The following is a 22861-nucleotide window of genomic DNA, read 5'->3' on the forward strand; positions in this document are numbered from 1 at the left end:
GTATTGAACATTTAATTTTTATGCAATCTTTGTAATCCTATGAGATATATGTCTATTTACACATGAGAAAACTGAGACTCACAGAAGCTATTTTGCCCAAAGTCTCACAGTTTCTGAAAGGCAGGGTCCTGATTCAGCACACCTGATTCAGTTCAAGTGTAACACCACAGCTCATGTTGTTTAAGTAGTCAAGGGATGTGATGTTTTGTCTGAGAGTTTGTGTCAGGAAAAGTGAACTTGCTCGGTATCTTTAAAACAGAGCCTATCTGCAATAGCCAGAGAGTTACATCTAGGAAAACACCAAAGTTCAACCATAATGAAACCCACAGGAGCCTGAGGACCTAGAGTGCTCAGAGAGTGGACTGTATCAGGTTGAGAAGTTTTGTTACATGCAGAGAAATAGCCTAAGTGCTTTGTGCAGTAACAAAGATTCAACTGGGTCTTTCTTAAGCCAGAAGGATTTTAGAAAGGAGGGCTCCTTATGGAAAATTCCTGAAATTGAGACGGAGAGTGTAATTTCCCACCTAGGGGCTGCAGGGTTCCATATTTGTTCTCTGTTGTTCATGCTATAGGCTGTCCACGGGGTCAAGAGTCAGACTCAAAGGAGAGACTGATCAACAACAATTAGGCTGTCAAAGGCAGGTCAGCAAGGGTAGTCTGACATAAAAGCATGGAAAATGAAAGCATAGAGGATGAAAAAATATGCCACAGCTAAAGAAAACAAACTCAAACCCCAAACTCAACTGGGTTGTGAGAAAGAAGTCTACTCACAATTGAAAAGGAACAGTCAACCCTGAACTTCAGGCTGTGAGCATTCAGCCTGATTAATTAAGGTCAAGGTGGTGATGGAAATACCAGCTGGGGAGCATTTTGCTGAAAGATAAATTTGTTCCTCTGTATCTCTGCAAGACAGCAGGGAGGTGTGTGTTTGGAGCTAAATTAATTTGATTTACATCATGCCATGGTAACTTCTGTTCTCTCTCCCTGCTGTCAGATGTCTTAGCTGGCTTTTCCCCCTCCTCCTTCACCCCCACACATTTCATAACACGAGGAGAAAGCACGGGTTGGCTTCAGGCAAAATTTAGAAATGGAATAACTTTAATTTGATTATTCTGCATCCAGCGCTATTCTCTCCTCCCCCTTTCCCTTCTTTCTTGAGGGAGAGAAGTTGTAAACCTGAGCATGTAAGTGTGATGTATTTTTACAATGTGCTTCATGGCACAAGCTGCTTGACAATCGGAATTTGTTCCTTGCAGCAAAACCTGGCAGCTCACCTATCCTCCTCCTGTGTTTCTTCAACAACACTAGTACTAGAAAATGAAGTTATGGCCCAGGATCCCGTTAGGACTGTGCTTTTTCTGGCCATGTAGTTTTCAGGCTCCGGAGCCTGGGCTGGAGGGCGCCTCCTCGGGGACCCTCGAGGTGGGGCTGGGCCCGGAGTTTGGCTCGGCTGAGCCGCCTGCGTCCCTGGGACCCCGCCTGGCCCGCCGTTCCGCGCGCCCTTACCAGCCGGGCTGGATAAGGTTACGCCGAGGCTTCCTTGAACAGAGGAAGAGAGGCGGGTCCGAGCCCGCGCCCCGGCCCGCGGGGGAGTTCCCACAGTTGGCAGCTCGGGCCCGCGGGGCCACATCCCTGCTGCGGGTGGGCGCGTGCGGGCGGCGGAGCGGAGCCCCGGGCCCGGCCGGGCCCAGCCCTCCATGGCGCGGGAGAGGCTGCCCGGGAGGGGCTGCTGTGCCCTGCGCCGCTGTCTGCTCGCCGCCGCTCTGCTGCTTGGCCTGCGGCTCTGCGCGGAGCTGCAGCGCGCCGGGCCCCAGCCCCCAGCCCTCAGCCCCCCGCCAGGCCAGGGCCCCCGACCGCCCGGGTCGCACCTGCAGCCCGCGCCCGGCCAGCTGCGCGGCGCCAGCCGGAGGCAGGTGACCTACGTGCGCAGCGGGCGGCGAGCGCCGGCGGGGGGCAGCAGGAGTGGGACGCCGGAGCCTGGCTGCTGCGCCCTGCGCGGGCGTCCCCGCCTGAAGGTCAGTTGCAAAAGATGCAATCTTGGTCTTTAGACCGGGATCCCCCTCCCGAACTCGCTCCGGAGCCCTCAACTCCAGGCCTCCGCGGACTGCCCAAACTGCGACCTTCAAAAAAAAAAAAAAAAAATCTTCTGCTTCGTCTCTCACCTCTGCGCTCTCTTAACAGCACCACTGGCGGCATCCTTTAATGCCCAGATACGATGAAGTGGGAGCTGGGTTCATTCAATAATCAACCAGTATTTGCTGAGCGTTCACTGTGTGCCAGGCCCACTGTTAGGCGGGCATCCAGCAGCGAAGCGCCAAGCCCTGCTCTCAAGGAGCTTACTTTTTGTGGGGAGGAGGGGGAAGGGCGTGAGCAGTGGACAAGGCAAGGGAAAGAAAGGAGTTATGGTTTTGCTTGTATTTTGTGCTCTCCCGGTTTTCTCCGTGAGGCCTGCACAAAGCTGAGTAGGTAGCCACTGTGAATTGCTTTTCCACTCTACCTTCATGGCAGTGATGAAGATCCACTCAGTCGAATTTTCCTTGAATTCCACCGCAGACGTCATCGGCAGGGTGGTGAGCGGAGGGTGAGAAGTCCAGCCCCCAGCACCACTTAATGGAAAATTAATTGGACCTGGAGGACTGAAGTAATAACCTGGATTTGTCTTACAACACAAACAGTGTTGGTCTCCCTACCTCATTAACTTCTTGGCTCAGGCATTGAGTAGTTATTTTATTCAATTTTGACCTCTGAGTTTTAAGCCTCTGGCCTCCTATCCACCTCTTGGAGCTCAGTAATTTACTTGGCACTTGGGAATGAAAAGATTAAGAACTGAAGGTCTGAGCTTGCCTGGTCTTTATACATCAACCCTAACCACATCCTTTGGGGCAACTTCTTTTGCCTTGCTTTTCCTCTTTTCTTTTAAACATCCCCCAGTTGGGGAGAGAGAAAAACTCTTTCTTGGACTCTGCTGCTTTCTTTAACTTCTAACCTACTTTTCAGTGGCACGTCTGCCAATTTCTTCTACTGTTTTCCTTTCTCTCACTTCCTCTTCAAGCCTTGACCTCTGTCTTTCCACACCGCTGCTGTCCCTGTCTAATCCATCAGTGTTATCTTCCTGGGTTAATTCAGACATCTATATCTGAAACCTCATTTCCTATGTTAAGTCTTAATTTGCTCTTCCAGAACGATGTAGTCACTTCCTTCATTCTTCTAATGCACTACCATGTTTTGCCAAAGGCTTTTAAACACCCTTTTGCCAAGGGCTTACCAGGACAATCCTGATGACCATGCTGCATCAGGGGCTGGGGGCACAACATGAGCTCAGGGTCTAGTGGGGGAGGCCCAGAGCACAGACATCCAATAATGTGACAAATGCTGTAATTAAGATCTGAACTCTGCTTGAGGAGTCAAGAAAGGCTAAACTGGAGGGGACATTTGACTCAGGACTTGATATTGCTTAGGAGTTCAGGTTCTTTTGTCCCTCTGGATGTTCTCAAATGTTCCATCCTGGGCACCCCTAACGCAACCTTGCACTTGCTATTTCACATCTGCTCTCAGCCTCCATTGCTTCTCTTTTACCTGTTGAAGAACCTTAAATCTTAGCTTCCACTTCAGACAACAGAATCGATAACTGGAGCCTCAAATGGAAATGTTTGGAATGCATAGACTCAAAGGGCCTCTGGAGGGCAAGTTCACATCTGCTTCCTTTAGGAGGCTGCTGTAGTGATTCCTGCTGGAGACAGTGGTGACTTAGAGTGGTTTAAGTGGAGGTGTGGGAAGTGGTCCAACATTGGATGTATTTTGCAGAAAGATGAGAAAGGAGTAGTTTTTGTTGTTTTGTGTTTTTGGGGGAGTGGATGGAAATCAGGAGTTTTGTTTTAAACATCTTGAGTTTGAGTTATCCTTTGGACATCCATATGGAAATGTCACATAGGCAGTTGGGCATAGGAGTCTGAAACTGGAGGAAATGTCCAGGCTGAAAATAGAGATGTGGGAATCCTCTGTGTACAAGTGGTTCTTTTAAAGCTGTGAGACTGCAGGCGATCATCTGGGCAGTGAGGGTTGCTCACAAAGACAGAGATGCAAGTCTGAGCCCTGGGACTCAGTTTTAAAAGTAAATTTAAAAGTAATTTAAATTAAATTTAGTAAATTAAATTAAATTTTAAAAGTAATTTAAAAGTAAATTAAAAGTAAAAAAAAAAAGGAAATTAAAAAAAAGGAAATATTTGCATAGAACCTTACATGTTGTAAGCATTCAATAGTGGTTGCTTTAATTTTCACTAATCTGTCCCAAGTCTTTAGCCTCAGCCGTTCCCTAAATATCATTTGTTATAACTTGTTTCCACTCCTTTGGTTTATGCTGATTCTTTTACCCCCATCCTATGATTCATGCTCTTTCCATCACTGAACATTCAGGTCAAGGACGGTGGCCCAGAAACCTTTTTTCATCATTCCTACTTCTTGCTAATCTTTTACCAGTTTGGGAGACAACATATGCATTCTGATTTGTGAGTTGCCTTGTACTCGTGTTGTGACCTAATAATCTATTTTAGATTGAATGTTTTGTCTGTGCAGTTGTTCATGATGGAAAGGATCACATTTCCTAGTGACCCTTAGTAAATATTTATTCCCAAGACACCAATAAGTAAAAAATAAGAATCTTATTATTTCAACCTATTATGTGTAATTGTAAATGTCTTTGGTTAAAAATATATAAGAAATAATTGAGTGAACATAGAAATTAAAATAACTATTTTTTAAGTATTGTTTTAGGTTTTATTTAGCCTCTTAAAGAAAAAAATTTCCCTGGATTTTATTCCCCCTAGCTAGTTAGTTATTTTCATATTTTCAGGGTATACAGTCTGACTTTCCCAAATTCCTAGATAGTGGGAATCTTGAATTTGTTTCATTTTTCCATTATTTCACAGTCAAATTAAAATGTTCCTCCAAACTGGAAAGAGCAGCTATCTAGTCTGTTCTCCCAGTTTAGGGAACAGAGTGGAATGTCCCCTATCTCTCCAGGGATAAGTCTTGTTCCTTTTTAGCCTCACATCGAGATAAGGTGAAATATAAACTGAATGCACAGTTAATTAATATAATAAATTTAGAAGTAATGTGTTAAATTCCTTGAATCCTATTTTATTTAAATTTTGTTTGTTGAGGATAATGATAAACAATATTATTTAGGTTCTTGGATACTTTGCCGTAGGCATCTACCAGATTGGTGAAGGAGAAAAAGTTCCATTCTATTTTGAGGATGGCTTTCTGGGTGAATGAAAACCTGCATGAAATAATTGGGTTGCCAAGTGTTTCTTGTCAATGTGCTTCCTTTGCAGGTGTTAGAGGCACAAAAATTCAGCAATTATATTGCCACTTTAATCATAGCTTATGCTTCTCTTAAAGCAAATAATCTGTTATAAAAAAGAGAAATGTGTAGTCCCCATGTAATTCTTTTCCTCTTTTCTTATCCTCTTCTTTCACCAAGCTATACAAGAAATAGCTCTAAATATTAAACCCTCTTTCACATCAGAGGTTCCAGTCTTACAGCATTATGAAATGAGGGCAGATGATACATGGTGGATAAACACTTCCCTGTGGGATTAGGACTCCCCTAGAATCCATACATTTTTCTATATTACAGAAACTTTAAGCATACAAATATCACTGTGATTCTTTTTTATTCTTTTACTTTCTGTTTTCTGTGTTTCTTTCTGGTTCTCTTTCTTAGATATTGACTATGATTACATGGCTAAAGTTCTTCTGGGGGACATAAATAGAGGACTAAAGATGGTCTCCTTGATTATACTTTTTTCTACAATCTTGGGTAGATGTTTCTTTTACAAGTTGGCAATCTACCTAAAAGCAGCAAAATATATGGCTCATATGCCCATGAGAAGTACTGTTGACAAAAAAATTAATTAGTAGTCAATCTGAGAGAGAAATGGAAAATTTTACTTAAACCAAACTGAGTATTATAACCCAGGAGACAATCTCTCAGAGACCTTTGAGAACTGCTCCAAAGAGGTGAAGGGGGAGGCCAGTGTAAGCGATTCTCTAGAAAGCGTAGTGCAATCAAGCACACAGCTTGATGGAGAGTTACTGATTCATAAGTGACAGATATCTTTAAAGGTTTTAGCGATTTTCTAAGTATGGGTTCATGAATTTTCTCCTGAAAATATCTATCTGAAGGCCTATCTTTTCTTAGAGCACAGAATGCCTCATCCTGATTTTGTCCTGAGTTCCAGGGTATTGTAGGTCAGTGAATGTAGTGGCTAATGACTTGATTCTTGTAGAACTGGATAGTAGGCAACAGTCTCTGTTTTACAGTCCCCTCCCTTTTGGTCTTAATTTTGACCAAGGTTTGAGAGGCATTTCATGACCAACTTGGCCCAAGGCACTAGGAATGCTCATTCCTAGGTCAATCAGGGATTTCATTGATAGGCTGCTCAGTGCCCTGTTACTGCACTTGGCCCTGTTAACAATAGTCAAAAGCCTCTGGACCATCTGTTTTACTAGTCAGTTATGGTCTAGGATGTCTCTTGTTGCGTCTTCTTATATCTAAATTTACACTGTTATAATCTTTGATCTTATAGGACAATATATTTGGTCAATTGTTTAAGCTTGCCTAATCATCATTAATTTTATTGGAGGCTCCATCACACATTTGGTAGTATAAAAAATAATAATCTTGTGAAATAGGTAGAATACAAATAATATAGCTAGTAACATTAATCAAGTCCTAAGTGAGTATTTAAGGTAAGAATTTCCATTAAGTGAGGCCCAGTATCTCTCCAGGTCACCTGACCCAGTCTGTTCTGTAGCAGCTGCTCTCCTTTCAGTTCAGTTTAGTTGAGTCGCTCAGTCGTGTACAACTCTTTGTGACCCCATGAACCACAGCACGCCAGGCCTCCCTGTCCATCACCAACTCCCGGAGTTCACCCAAACTCATGTCCATTGAGTCAGTGATGCCATCCAACCATCTCATCCTCTATCGGCCCTTCTTCTCCTGCCCACAATCCCTCCCAGCATCAGGGTCTTTTCAAGTGAGTAAGCTCTTCACATGAGGTGGCCAAAGTATTGGAGTTTCAGCTTCAACATCAGTCCTTCCAATGAACACCCAGGACTGATCTCCTTTAGGATGGACTGGTTGGATCTCCTTGCAGTCCAAGGGACTCTCAAGAGTCTTATTCAACACCACAGTTCAAAAGCATCAATTCTTTCGCACTCAGCTTTCTTTATAGTCCAACTCTCACATCCGTACATGACTACTGGAAAAACCATAGCCTTGACTAAACAGACCTTTGGGGATAAAGTAATGTCTCTGCTTTTTAATATGCTGTCTATGTTGATCATAACTTTCCTACCAAGGAGTAAGCGTCTTTTAATTTCATGGCTGCAGTCACCATCTGCAGTGACTTTGGAGCCCCCAAAAATAAAGTCAGCCACTGTTTCCCCATCTATTTGCCATGAAGTGATGGGACCGGATGCCATGATCTTAGTTTTCTGAATGTTGAGCTTTAAGCCAACTTTGGGGAAGTACTAAATTGGCATTGTACATAAAGTTACCAAAAAGTCTGTGTGTATAAGCTGAGTGGTGGGTCATCATGGCGTTTTACAGGATTGAGAAAAGAAGGCTGCCTTCTAAGAAATTACGTGGCTAGCTCCAGAAGTAAAAAAATAAGCTTTATGGTTAAGCTGATATTTCTGCCATTGGGGTGGTCTGGTTAATGCATAATGCAGGTGCACAGTGCACACTAGAAGGGAGGGAGGAGGTCCAGACGGGCAGAGAAAAAAGTTTATTTAAATTTTTCTTGCCTTGCCTTAAAATATAAATTTTGTTTCATCAGAACTCATACAGGAGCAAAGCTTCCTGAAGAAATTTCTTCTCTCTTATCGGAGATATTTTGCTTGACATTTAATATGTTGGATAGAAAAGTGACTTCTGAGTCACAGAGCTACAGAACCCAGCAAAGTGCTGGCTTGGTTTGTTAGTTACAGATCCTTTGGAACAGTGTGTCAGGGGGAAAAATGCTGTTTCCTCTTCTCCTGAAAAACCATATGGCAAGATTCTGTCTTGTCTTCATCACTTCTTGTCATCCTCTTAATTTTCTCATTCCATGATTGTCTTCAAGAAGAATGAGGAAAAATGGCATAGTAGGCCCCTTGATATATCCAACTGCCTTAAACATCATTATTCTTTACAAAATACTTGAAGGTAGGTTTGAATTGCTTGTAAAATAAGGCCCAGCAGTAGTTTCCAGCTTCTTTAGGCTTCTGCTGTTTCCCTACACGTCTGTCCTTCAGGAGCAACATTCATTAATCCTCTCACATTGTCCTCAGGAGGCACAGCATTTTCATTTTAAACAGTCGTTGAGGGTAATTGAATGGATTCCAGCAATATGTGGGTGTGAAATAACAGTTGCTTAGTTTCACCAAAAAAAAAAGCAGGTTCTGATGAAAACTTTGATGGAGAGTAGGCTTCTGCACTCCTTCCAAACCTCACAGCTCCTCTGAGAGCATTCTATGGGCAAAAGAACTGCTAATGGAGGCCCCACTGTTTTTCAACAATTGGTGGTGGAGATTTTAGGTTTTCTGTGTGCAATTCGTCCAGTTCATTTTCTCCAAGAAACAGGAAGCCTTATCAGTTTTCTCAAATTGGATTTCATTTTTGGTCTGTAAAGAGAATCAGAGCTGTGTAGTTCAACTGGAGACTGTTAGGAATGGTAGACATTTGATTTTTTTCCATCTGTGTTATGACACCTTCGGAGTCCTTGTGCTTATAAGTAGTTTGGCTCTTTATTCTGTGATTCGTAGGAAGTAACAGGTGCCTGCTTCATTACCATGAGACTCACATTAAGGCATATTATCTACCAGCGTTGATAAGCTTCTCTTAAAAGCAGCCGTTGAGTTCTTTTAGATACCTCACATCAATCGTATTAATGACCTGTAGAATTTTCTACTAAAATAAGGAGGGAAAATTTGCTGTCCAAGAAGCGTTTTTATCCTACTCAAATGATTGAAACAAAATTGACTTTTATGAGCTTTCTAGTCTATGACCATATGTAATTTAAACTAATAGCAAAGTGGCCTGTTAGTTTATGACTCAAGGAGGTAAATTGGGCCTGTGAAGAATTTTGTTTGAGCCACACAGTGTTTCAAGTAACTAAACATAAACATCTTCAGATGCAGCATATAGTGTCCAGTGGAGTCCAGTTCGGCACTATCTGCCTTTATATTATCTGTCTGATCTGTAAAGGCATTTGAAGTTTCAACCCCTGAGCCAGGTGTCAAAATTTGCAACTACTTTTCCTAAAAAGTGACAAACCAGGTTAATGCTGCTAAGCTCAGTGGCAGCTTGGTACATAAATACTGAATACACAGAAGCTAAGGATCCTTTTATGTCATTCCTAGTCAAGAGAGTTCAGTAACCTAAGGCTGGAATTGGCTACTGGGGAGAGTAAGGTTTAGGTGAGTATACTTAGTTGATACAATATTCTTTTGGTTATTAAAAAAAATACTGGGGCCTAGCTTAAGCAGAAAAAAAAAAAGAATTTATTGAGAAAATGTCGGAATTTATCACTGAATTGTAGGAAGAGGTAAATGATCATGATGTTGAGGAGAGAAGGAATAAGGTTACTCTGGAAATCTCAGCTTTCCTTGGCCTTCTCCCCCCCGTGCCACCATGGTGAGACTCACCTCCCTCGACTCCTGGGCTGGGTCCATTAGATACTCACCCTGGTCAGCCAGTACTAGCCACAGGCCACAAACCTAGCCCAGTATCCAAACTGCACCTCCCCCTCCCTGTCCAGGGAGCCATTCTTAGAGAAAGGAAATTTTCTGAGTGCCTGGAAATAGAGCATAGGTATTTTTTTATATATAATAATCTCAGAGCTTAGCCTCTGTGCCTTTCCCTTTGTATATTTCTTTATTGGTTAACAGTTTCTCTATTTAGAACTGTTAGAGATAAACTAGGAGAAGGCAATGGCAAGCCACTCCAGTACTCTTGCCTGGAAAATCCCATGGGTGGAGGTGCCTGGTAGGCTGCAGTCCATGGGGTCGCTGAGGGTCGGACACGACTGAGCTACTTCACTTTCACTTTTCACTTGCATGCATTGGAGAAGGAAATGGCAACCCACTCCAGTTTTCTTGCCTGGAGAATCCCAGGGACGGGGGAGCCTGGTGGGCTGCTGTCTATGGGGTCGCACAGAGTTGGACACAACTGAAGCGACTTAGCAGCAGCCGCAGCAGCAGCAGAGATAAACTTATTTCCAAGTAGCACTCATCAATAAGTTGGTAACTTGTGCATACTTCTGATTTTTATTCAGTTTGGCATATATATACAAGATATATATCTATGCAATGTTTTTCTTTTCTTTTTAAGTAAGACATTATTTGTGAGGACTTTTGTGGAGAAGATGAATATCATCAGTATTCAGCTCATGATCCCCACTAGGGTTCTCAAACCAAAGTTAGGGTTTTATGTTCTTTGTTTGATTCTTTTGTCTGTCAGTTCAGAGAGTTACTTTGCAAAAAAAAGATCTGAAAAATTCTTCAGAGCATCTGAATATTTACAGTCCTCTTTGCAATTAGTCTGGGATTCTTCAACATATGATTACTTCTGTATCAAGGCTCTAAAACAGATCGCAAATGACAGCACCCAACTGAAGCTAGTGAAAGCGGGGATTCACTGGAAGGGCACTTGGGTAGAATTGAAGGAAGACTGCAGAAACCAGAACAACTCTCAGAACTTGATTATGGACTAAAATGAGTATTGAGGACATTGGTTATCCATGTTACCCATTTGTGGTGGTGATTTAGTTGCTAAGTCTTGTCTGACTCTTGTGACCCCATGAACTGTAGCCCACCAGGGTCCTCTGTACATGGAATTCCCTAGGCAAGACTACTGGAGTGGGTTGCCCTTCTCTTCTCCTCTCCAGAATTACCTATTATCAAATATATAATGGGTATTTGAGCTTTCCTCATAGCTCATTTGGTAAAGAATCTGCCTGCAATGCGGGAGACCTGGGTTTGATTCCTGGGTTGTGAAGATTCCCTGGAGAAGGAAATGGCAACCTACTCCAGTATTCTTGCCTAGAGAATCCCAGGGATTCTGTCAGACTACAGTCCATGGGGTTGCAAGAGTCGGACATGACTTAGCGACTAAACCACCACAACCAGTGGGTATTTATCATTCTTCTAGGCCATACCTTTGAATTCCCTTCCTGTGTTTGAGGAATTCTCCACCCTTCTAAGAAAAAAGGTAAAGAATAAATTTCTTTGGCTCTGAGGAGCATTCTTGTGACCTAGGCGTCACCATTCACATACACCTTCATGAGAGTTTGGGTTGAACTTTAGAGACTTGAAGAAGCAAGTTTCAGCACAAGGACCACAGAGCCTCTGGTTCTAGTGGAGGCATCCAGTGCCGAGGGTGGTGGAATGAACAGTGGTGTCTGTGCCCAGTGGTGGGGCAGTGCAGGCTGCACTGGTGCCCTTGCTGGTATTCCTCCTGCCCTTGAGATTCTGTCAGCTAATAAATCTTTAGTCAATTCCCTTTCTACTTAACTAGCCAGAGTGGTTTCTATTGTTTACAACCAAGAACCCTGGCAGATCAATAAATTAGAGTTGGCAGTTTGGAAGGTTACAACTGTAGCTTTCCCTCGTCAATTTTGCTTGCTCTATTTAATTCAGATTTTGGAACATGATGATTGGGGTCCAAGGAACTATGGGCTAATGGACCTTTCCCTGACAAGATAATAACATTTAGGGCTAGATACTAAATCATACAAATCTGCTAACTTATCCCTAGAGACACCAAGTTCTTTTTCATGGCATTCTTTTGGGTATCTGGCAGCAGAGGCCAGTTTATGCTGTGATCACAAACAACCATCGAATCTCAGGGCTCTTACTGACAAAGGTTTATTTCTTGCTTATGCTGTGTATCTGTTGCGGGTTGGCAGGTGTGGGGCGCTGCTCTGTGCTGTCTTCATCCTCTTTCTAGACCCCAGACTGGAACATTGCCTGTTACCTCGGCAGAGGGATAACTGCTTTGGAGGCTCTTGTGTGGCATTATTAACTGTCCTGGCCAGAAGCCAGACTTAGCACTTGTGCTCACATTCCAATGACTAGAGCTGGTTGCTGGGCCCTACCCATGCAGGGGGCCTGAGGTCTGTCATGTGCTCAGAAGTCAGAGAGCAGGAACTGTTTGGTGAGTAGCACTTATGGCCACCACACTATGGTAACCCTTCAATCATCCGTATCTAAATGGACATCGTCTAGGTCATGTCTCATGCTCCCTGTTTCCACTGCCCCGCTGAATCTGCACGTTTGGCAGTATTGAATAAAGCATGGGAGGCTCTTTTCAGGGGACATAGATCTAAAATGAAGCAGACGCCTGAATTTAGCAGAACAGTGAAATAAAACAAGATGTGATTTACATCTTATAAACAGTGCTGTAGCGTGTCCTGGAGTTTGTTAAGTACAGTGATTCTTGTTGACATTGTTTATTCTTTGTGTAGAGCAGTGATGGGGTGATGATCTGTAGGTCTTTTTTTCTGGAGAAAAAAAGGCAAGTTATTTGAATAAATAAAACCATAAGTGTAAATGAAACAAAGGCCTCTAGTAGGTGAATCAAGCTTCGTGTTTAAAATGCATCTTCATGGCAATCACTTACTTATTTTTGGTCAGAGCAAGCTGAAAGACTTCCAAGCATGTTTTCAGAATCTGGTCACAAATCAGAGACAGTATTCATGTTGTGTAGTGTTTGTTATTGCACACAATAAGACAACAAGTATTTTTAGTTTATTGTTCATATACTTTGAGTTGTTATTGCTGTTCAGTCGCTAAGTCATGTCTGACTATTTGACCCCATGGACTGTAGCATGCCAGGCTCCCCTGTCCTTCACTATCTCCTGGAGTTTGCTCAAATTCCTATCCATTGTCTGTTGACCCCTCTCCTTTTGGCTTCAGTCTTTCCCAGCATCAGGGTCTTTTCCAATGAGTTGGCTCTTCGCATCAGATGCCCAAACTATTGGAGGTTCAGCTTCAGCAACAGTCTTTCCAATGATTATTCAGAGTTGATTTCCTTTAGGATTGACTGGTTTGATCTCCTTGCTGTCCAAGGGACTCTCAAGAGTCTTCTACAGCACCACAGTAGAGCATAACAAATCAATTAAAAATCCTAATTAGCAAAAACACATACCCGTTGAGTGCAGAATGATTTGGTTACGTATGAAAGGAGGCCTCTTCATTCAGCAATTTTAGGGGTAGAATATGGAGAAGCCAAGTAACACCTGAGATCCTAGGGGACTTATTTACATGATTTGCAAATGTCATGAAAACTTTTTATTATCATGCATCCTCACCTATAAGATGGGCTCATAATTTTACACTTGATGTCAGAAGTTTAAATTCTGCTCCCCTTACTTATTGAATATGGACAAGTGACATACCCTGTCTGAACTTTAGTTTCTTCCTCTGTAAAAAGTTAGTAGTACTTAACTCATGAAGACTAAAGGAGAGTGTGTAGGTGCAAATGCCTGGCCTGTGAAAATAGTTCTGTAAATTAAGTTGTCTCTGTTCAACCTTGTATTGCTGTGATGCTGGCTCCTGAACAGCAAACGCATGTAGGCCCATGTGACTGGGTAGTATGAAACACAATATGCATTGAAACTTTTAATACTCCTTTTATTATTCTTGAAATTTATAGCATATATAATATACTTAGCTGTCAATATTTCCGGTGCTGAAAAAATCTTAAAAGCTGGAAATAAACATTAACTTTTTGTTAGCATTTTAATTATAAACTTATTCCTCATGTAAGTCATTTATTATAAAATTGCTAGGGCTTACCTGTTCCTATCAGTTTGTGATTTTTTTCCCCCTCAAAACCAATTATAAATATCATTTAAAATATTTCCGTTAAATAATTTTGGCCTGTGTTAGGGTTGACAGCATGAAATGTGTTTCCAAGCTTTTGGAATACAATTTTCACTTAAAAGGATGCTTACAAATCTCCTATTTAATACTGCCACTTACTATAACTCTGCTACTTCTTTACTTTAGGGGAGTCCACTGGAGTAATTGTGGGTTAAGGAGCTAAGAATTTCTCTGTTTTTCTGGTTCCATCTTCCACATTTTAGTTTAATAATTAAGTGCATATTATTATGCTTGGCACTTTATATTCATTTAAAAGACAAACTCAACCAACATGATAAACTAAATCTAAGTACTGATCCTGCATATCATATTTTGCATACTATAAGGACTTCAAAATACTTACAATTAAAGTGAGGTGTTAGGGGGCCACTATGCTAGTATCCTTTCATTTAATTTTCACAGAAAATCTGTGAGGTAGGAATTGTCCTCATTTTTCAGATGAGGAAGCTGAGGCTCAGAGACATTAATAAATGTGGGTAAGACATAGCCAACGATGAGATGAAGGTGTAAACTCAATATCCATGACTCTCAATTTGCCCACTGAAAAGGGCAGCGGACAACCAAATCTCATGTAAGGTAGATCATTTACTACCTGAAAATTAAAATCTTCTTTTAAACAAAACATACAAAGTTAAAAGGCAAATCATAGGCTGGGAGAGAGTATTTGCAATGCATATCATGAATAACGGCTTCCCCAATGGCTTAGTGGATAAAGAATCCGCCTGCAATGCGGGAGACACAGGAGATGTGGGGGGTTTGATTCCTGGGTTGGGAAGATCCCCTGGAGATGGGCATGGCAACCCACTCCAGTATTCTTGCCTGGAGAATCCCATGGACAAAGAAGCCTGGTGGGCTACAGTCCAAAGGGTTGCAAAGCGTCGGATATGACTGAGCAACTGCACGCACACATTACCACAAATAAGGGGTTAATACCCTAAAGTTTTTTAAAAAACAATAAGAAAAAAATGATAAACAACTCAACAGAAAAACAAACAGTCTTAACCAGGAATTAACAGAAGAGGAAATCTGAAAGACTAATATATAAATATATATATTATGTAGATTATACATATAGCATATATAATTACTAGATAATATATTATAATACAGTTATAATATGGAAAGAGAGAGGTGAGTACAGAGAGATGATAAATCCTACCAATAAGCAGAGGAAGCAAATCAAAGCACAATGGGATTATATTTTACTCTCCCCCAAGTCACATTGGAAAGAGTATACAATGTCTGATAAAATGAAGAATGAAGAATATTGAGGAAAAGGAACTCCTTACTAAACTACTTTATCCAAAGTAGCTCCCTATCCCGGTTGCTCTCCAGATACCTCCTCTTATATTCTCTGTGGCATCCCCACTCTCTGACATTTTTTCTTTCTCTAATTCTTGTTTACAGTTGCATCCCCTATAAAGGTGGAGGGCTCATGTGTCCTCGTCACTAATCTATCCCCAGAGACTATGATAGAACCAGCACAAAGCAGGTGCTTAGTAAATAAGGCTAAAAAATGGTTATTTCAATCACTGGGGTACTAGACCAGTGTGTTTGAGGAACATTTGGATCTTTCAAGAGCTATTCCAAGACCCCTTCCAGATCTCTAATTTCTGGATCAGGACTTTACACCCAGACTCTTGGAAGAGAGCTCCCAGCACTGACTTTGCTTCAGACTATGGTACTGCAGAGATTTGGAGCCATATCCAGCCTGTACCCAATTTGTAATGGCCCATGAGTGAAGAATGGTTTTTATAGATGAATATTTGCAAATGATGTGATGTTAGGAAACACTAACTTTGAACCCCAATGAAGCAAAATGCTATCTGAAAATAGTATACTATATTACCAAAAATGTTGTACAGTTTTTATTATATTTTGAATTTCATCAATAAAAATGTAGAAATTTGTCTTCTCATTATGTAAGAATCTATTTAATATCCTTGATTTTGCCTCTTGGCTCACAAAGTCTAAAATATTTACTATTGGACTCTTTACAGAAGACATTTGCCAACCCCTGCTCTGGGAGTAGCCTCAGGCCCACCTAACAAGACTATAATTGTGGGGGAGACCATTGACCTACCGGGGCCCCAATCTAGTCCTCAAGACCCTTGTGCTAGAGTTTTGCCATCTGCAGCATGAGAAGAATGGGCCGAGGCTTTCCACAGGGATACTGAAGACATGCTTTAGTCCTCTCTAATCACTCATGGGAATGTCATCATAAAGTCATCCAAGGTCTTTGTTTTGAGGCCATTTCCAGGCAGTGAGTGTTAAAATAATTTAAACCCTGGTGTTTTCCTGTTACCCACACATATAGAATTGTTCAGATTTTATTATGACAGTCAGATGAACCCTTTTTTTCCAGCTCTGAGTTCACTCTTTGTTTAATACTTAAAATGGTTTGAACTGTGCGCTGTGAGAGATCCAGTACCTTTCCTCCACTCAATTTTCTAGTAATATCTAGCATTTAAATTTTCTGATCACTTGCCTAGCTAAATATTTCACCTCTGGCCACTGCCATCTCCTCTGTGTTTTTCATTGCCCACTTCTTTTATCCCCTAGAATGATCTAGGCATTACTGATAGTCTCAGGGTAAAGAGGGAGATGTCAATGAAGTTCAAAACAAAAATCAACATAAAATTGATTCAGGATTTCTTGCCCATTGTGAATTTCTTATGCTGTCTTTTCTTCTTAGGCTCCTATACTATTGATCTTGACTTCTCTTATTTACACATCAGTCCCTTTCTTCCATTTTTCAAGCCTTCAAAGCATCACTCCCCATCCAATGCTCTTGAGCTTACAGCAAACAAATCCTAAATGTATGTCATTTTCTTACTTAGGCAATTTAGTTTTCTCCTCTGCATCCAGGCCCAGCATTGGGATGAATTAAGCCACTCTGGCAGGAAGGCAGAATTGGTTGCAATCAGTGTTGATTTTCAAAAATCAAGTTTCCTACATGCTCTGTATGATTAGACAAGCCATGTAATGTGCTCAGCATAGTGCCTTGGATGTACATGGTTAGCACTCGTTACGTGTTGGCTGTGCCCACTTAGGTCCAGTGCTGTTCCCCTCATTCTGGCTACGGCTACTGCTGGTTTGTGATGTAGGGGAAATATATTACTAGTGACATTTTGGGAGCAGTAATATATTGCTTCATGCATATCCTCTTTTTCCCTTCTTATGCATCTTCATTACTTCCTTTGGCTTTTGGGAACCCTGGTGAACTGTATTTCCTTCTGTCTCCCATGGAAGGTAGTTTACACAGAGAGTGCTAACATGAACTTTAGGGTTCAAGAGCGCCTAGAAATTACCCATCTAGGTCTATACCCAAGAGAATTGAAAACGTGTTTGTACAAAACTTGTACATGTTCTGATCCATGCTACAGTGTGGATGAACCTTGAAAATACTGTGGTAAGTGAGAGAAAAGAGCCCCAGAAGGCCACACATTGCATCACTCCACTTTAATGAAATAACCAGAATATGCAAGTCTATAGAGGCAGGGAATGGATTAGTGGTTGCTAGGGGCTGGAGAGTGGAGAAGGCAATGGCACCCTACTCCAGTACTCTTGCCTGGAAAATCCCATGGACGGAGGAGCCTGGTAGGCTGCAGTCCATGGGGTCGCTAAGAGTCGGACACGACTGAGCGACTTCACTTTCACTTTTCACTTTCATGCATTGGAGAAGGAAATGGCAACCCACTCCAGTATTCTTGCCTGGAGAATCCCAGGGACGGGGGAGCCCGGTGGGCTGCCGTCTATGGGGTCGCACAGAATCGGACACGACTGAAGCGACTTAGCAGCAGCAGCAGCAGCGGCTGGAGAGAGGGGAGGGAAAGAGGGGAATGGGGAATGGCTGCTACTGGAAATGTTTTTTTTTTTTTTTTTCAAGGTGATGAAAATATTCTGGACTTAGTGGTGATGGTTGCCTAATCTGTGTATATATCAAGTGCCACTTAATAGTTCACTCTAAAAATGGTAAATTTTATGGTGTGTTAATTATATCTGTTTAAAAATATTCTCAGAAACCCATGGAATGAATGGCAGGTGTGAAACCACATGTTTTGCTCTGTCCAGATAAAGATAAACTAACTGTGCAAGAGCCCTGGAACCCAGTCTGATGGTGCTCACTACTGGGCATGGGCACACTCAGTAGAAAGGTGGAGCCCACATGCTTGCTTTCCTAGGAAGCACCTGGTTTGGTGTCTCAGTGTGGTTACCTGCTACTGGTGAACTGGGTGGTGCTCACTCTTTCATCAGTGCCCCAAGCCTGGAAGATGCATTGTAGTATCAGGCACGTACAGCCCTACATTAGGAATGCAGGAGCTGGCTGTTGGCCAGATAAAGGGGATGCCCCAGCTGCCATTGCTGTGAGCTTGCTGGGCTCTTAGTGCATCAGTTTTTTGCATAGAGTCAGAGTACCAAGTGTTTGTCAAAAGAAATGGTCAGGCACTGGTCGGCCCACTGCACCTCTCCTATGAGTGAGTGCTTCTGCTTAAGGACTTCAGCTCCCTTGGCTCTTTCTTTTTCTTGCCTTCGTTTTCACCCATAGAACACTTGTCACCTCATTCATGATGACTTGTGTGCAGGACACATCCTATACGTTTTGGAGGGCATTTGTGTTAAAGAGAACAGCAGTTATGCTAATATCTTACTTTCATCACTCTCCCCAGCTTCCACAGGCTTGCTCTGATGTTATTCTACTGGTTCTTATAGTATATTAATGAGTGAGGTTCTGTTACTTCCATTCCATCAAGAAGAAATCTGCTTAAATAATTGGTTTCAGGAAAATAGAGATTATAACCCAGGTTGACTGAGGTCATATTTAGTATAGTGTTTACTATATGCTGTGACTACCTCCATGCTGAAATCTGTATCTCAGTTGACAACTGTAGATGTTACGTTTGATACAAAGTCTTCTTAGACATTTCCCAAGTCAAATAATGTATTTTAAAGCTCACTTTTAGCCATTTTGTCAGGTTGGGATTTCAAGCATGCCTTGCATTACTTAAGAACAAATTTGAACTGATTATATAATTATGATAGGGAATGTTCTTTTGAATAGTGAATATTCATTTTGCACAGAAATAGTAAAAAATGGCTTATTTAACTAATGTGCACTTAGAGGACATAACCTCAATCAGGAGCAGACAGCTACATCAGTTTTGATACTGAAGTGCTTGAATTTATTTGGGTACCCTGGATACAGAGAATTGTTTTGGAAAATCTGAGTGCCTTCCTCCTGGACAAAGAATGTTCTTATTTATAAAACCAAACCGCCAGCACAGATTGGAGCCTATTTAACACATACAATATAGTATCATTCCTCGTTATAGTGATGTGTCAAGACAATGAACAGGGAAAAAAAAGTACTATCTCTATGTATGATTTTTACTTTAAAAATATAGGCAAGCCAGGATGTGTTAATAAAAATAAAGACACATATGTTTGGTCAAGTTATTAGCCTAATATGAAAAGCAGATCAAAAGTGCTTGTAAGGTTTAAAAAAATTTTTTTAATAACAAAGTCATATAGGAATGGGAGAAATGTTGTAAGGGAGATTGGAAACTTAATTTTCCCTGTCTTTTATCAGAGGAGTTTTTAGATTATAGTTATTCTGAAACCAAAAAATTTCAGTTTAAAAATAGAAGTGAAGAAATAGGAACAGATTGGAGTTTGGAGGGAAAAAAACTAAAGCGAAAAAGAGAAATATAACAGGAAGTCTCTGTACAGGGAATGCTTGTGTTCAGCTTCTTCTCAAATTTCCTCTGGTTTATGTAGACAACCAGATTGGTGAAGGCTTGAACTGAGTTCAGAACAATGAATCTTCACATTCTTTGAATTATGAAAATTTGATGAAAACAATTAGATGAAAGCTATGGATAAGTGTTCCAGAATACTGAACATCTGTTTGCAGACACATTTGTTTACAGTTGATTTCAGGGGGTTCACGGACCTCAGAAAAACTCTTAACGTGAGAGTGAATCAGAATCACTCATAGAGGTTTTCAGAATACGGAGGCCTCAAGCCCCGCCCCTGCCACCTCAGGCCTCCTGTGAAGGACCACTCCCTCCCTTGGGAGGCTTGAGTGTTGGGTTAAGACAGGTTCAGCTATGATTTGAATGGTTGATTCCTGAAGTTGGGAGTAGGTATTTTAATAACTAGTGTTGGTCTCTAACTGAGAGGTGTGCTTGTGTGATGGATGGGCTTTTGTCTGCTGTAATCATCTCAAATGGGCTGAGTCCGCAGGAGGTAGAGCTCAGAGTCCTGGTTAACAGCCTGTGAAGTTGGCACCAGCCCAGGCCTGCCCTGGTGTTGAGATATGTGCTGAAAGGTGCAACCCTACTGATGGCCTATTCAGCTCTCCTGGGTCTCAAGCTACATCTTAAAGAAGAGCCCCATGGTTTGTTTTCAGAATTGTAGCCAATGGTTCCTCCCTGTTATTGATTTTTATGTCATTTCATTTGTAAAGTCCTTGTTCTATGCTAAATGCTAAAAAATGTCAGCATTGCTAAAATTTTATAGCTTCTTAAGAAGCTATGTTTATTATGTTAGAGGTCATCTCTTCCAGTCTTCTGCCTTGTCCACAGTCCTGCTTTACGTTTACATCTCCTCAGCTACGCACCAACATTAGTCCAGCATCTAAGCTAATTGGTAATGTTGCACTCTCTAACTATGCACTTATGGAATCTCTACAACCATAAAATTAGCAAGTGGACCCATATACATAGTCATCAATTCACAGTCATCGGTCAATTACATAGACGGTGGTTAAAATAGAGAATAGTATACGCACAGTCCATTTGAACTTAAAACATATGCAAGTGCATTTGTTGGCCAATCTTTGGCTGTGAGTATGTCCCCTTGCTGGAATTCTTGGAAAAACCCATTTGAACTGTATCACCAACCATTTCCAGTTTTGGTTTCTTAAGTAGAGCAAGAATTTGACACTTCTGAAGCAATCTGAGTGCAGAACACCTCTAGATTTTAGTGATTCTGTTATTCTTTTTTACAGTTACTTCACCCATGCTTAACGCAACAGTATTTAAAAATAGCACCTAGCTTTTTCTCAACTTGGTTTCTATAGAAAAGAGAACCCGTTTTCTTTCTGTGTAGAGATTTCATCATTTTACCTAAATTTTAACGAAATTATGTAATTTCAGTAGCTTGTACAACTGACATAAACTGGTTTGGGAGCAAATCAAATGACTCCTGGTAAAAATATGACTAAAGTGGTAGCAGCAGGAGTGCACAGGTAGAGAAAATACTGTCAGTTCATCTGACAAGCTGGTGTCGCATAGACAGATTAAGAGTGCTTCTGCTGTAATATATGCTGAAGACGAAAACTGTGCACTATGTCCTAAAGTATGTTGGAGTTTATTTATAAAGTGAATTCCTACAATGATGAATTCTGTTACTTTTAAGAGGATCTACACAGCATTGCTGTATAGACTGAATGAGTAAAACTAGATCAGGTTAGTTATGAGCAGAAGATCAGTCTCTGCAAGGCTTTGTGGGATCAAACCCCATGGCAAACATAGTTTTCACCTTTGTGCTGTGCTTAGTTGCTCAGTGGTGTCTGACTCTGCAACCCCATGGACTGTAGCCCGCCAGGCCCCTCTATCCATGGGGATTTTCCAGGCAAGCATACTGGAGTGGGCTGCCATGCCCTCCTCCAGGGGATCTTCCCAACCCAGAGATCGCACCCAGTTCTCCTGCATTGAAGGTAGATTCTTTACTGTCTAAATCACCAGGGAAGCCTGTTTTCACCTTTACCGAAGCATTAATTTTTCTGCATTTAACAAAATTTATAGTAACAAATATTTATAGTTTCAAGGCTGCATGCCAACAATCTTTAGAATTATGAAAACAAACTTTCTATTTTATAGACAAAAATCTGTGCTCTTTTTAACAAATAGATTTGGATAAAACCTAACTTTATGATTTCAAGATATAGAATATATGCAGATTTAACTTAAATTTTATAACCAATATGTAGATATTTATTAGCATTTTAATATATTAAAACATGTTAATTTTTTACCTTCATAATCTCTAAATATTTTTATTGGAATATAGTTGATTTACAATGTTGTATTAATTCCTGCTGTACAGCAAAGTGAATCAGTTATATATATATATATATGTATGTATTTCCACTCTTTTTTAGATTCTTTTCCCATATAGGTCATTACAGAGTATTGAGTAGAGTTTCCTGGGCTTTACACTAGGTCCTTATTAGTTATTTATTTTATATATAGTAGTGTGTATATGTCAATCCTAATCTCCCAATTTATCCCTTCCCCGCCTTTTCCCTTGGTAACCGTGGTTTTTTTTTTTTTTTTTTTTTTTTACATCTGTGACTATTTTTCTGTTTTGTAAATAAGTTCATTGTTATCATTTTTTTTTAGATTCCACATATAAGTGATACTATTTATTTGTCTTTCTCTGACTTACTTCACTTAGCTGTTATAATCTCTAGGTCCATCCATGTTGCTACAAATGGCATTATTTCATTTTCTTAATGGCTAAGTAATATTTAATTGTATATATGTACCAAAACAAATGTTAATTTTGAATGAAGTATCTTAAATTCTCAACAATGCTTGTTTTCTTTCTTTCAAGATGCTTTCTTGGAAACTTCCCCGGTGGTCCAGTGATTAAGACTCTGTGCTCCCAATGTAGGGGGCATGAGTTCAATCGCTGGTCGGGGAACTAAGATCCTGCATGCCCAGTGGTACAGCCAAATAAGAAGCTATGTTTATTATGTTAGAGGTCATCTCTTCCAGTCTTCTGCCTTGTCCACAGTCCTGCTTTACGTTTACATCTCCTCAGCTATGCACCAACATTAGTCCAGCATCTAAGCTAATTGGTAATGTTGCACTCTCTAACTATGCACTTATGGAATCTCTACAACCATAACAACAGTAAA

At 41.1% G+C, this 22861-nt stretch overlaps 1 protein-coding gene across 3 annotated transcripts in view; it reads left to right on the forward strand.

The window, feature by feature from the left end:
- The first annotated feature begins 231 nt into the window (after positions 1-231).
- The window catches only part of METTL24 (methyltransferase like 24), a 126728-nt gene continuing 104098 nt past the window's right edge, over positions 232-22861 (forward strand). The window contains exon 1 of one of the 3 annotated variants that reach the window (XM_055535212.1): positions 232-964. In XM_055535212.1, coding sequence (XP_055391187.1) covers positions 962-964 — 3 coding nt within the window. In that variant the 5' untranslated portion in view covers positions 232-961. Of the gene's footprint in view, positions 2016-22861 lie in introns of all 3 variants that reach the window. The other 2 variants (XM_055535210.1, XM_055535211.1) reach the window with 2 other exon arrangements.

This window comes from Bubalus kerabau, chromosome 9 (assembly GCF_029407905.1).
Source record: "Bubalus kerabau isolate K-KA32 ecotype Philippines breed swamp buffalo chromosome 9, PCC_UOA_SB_1v2, whole genome shotgun sequence".
NCBI lineage: Eukaryota > Metazoa > Chordata > Mammalia > Artiodactyla > Bovidae > Bubalus > Bubalus kerabau.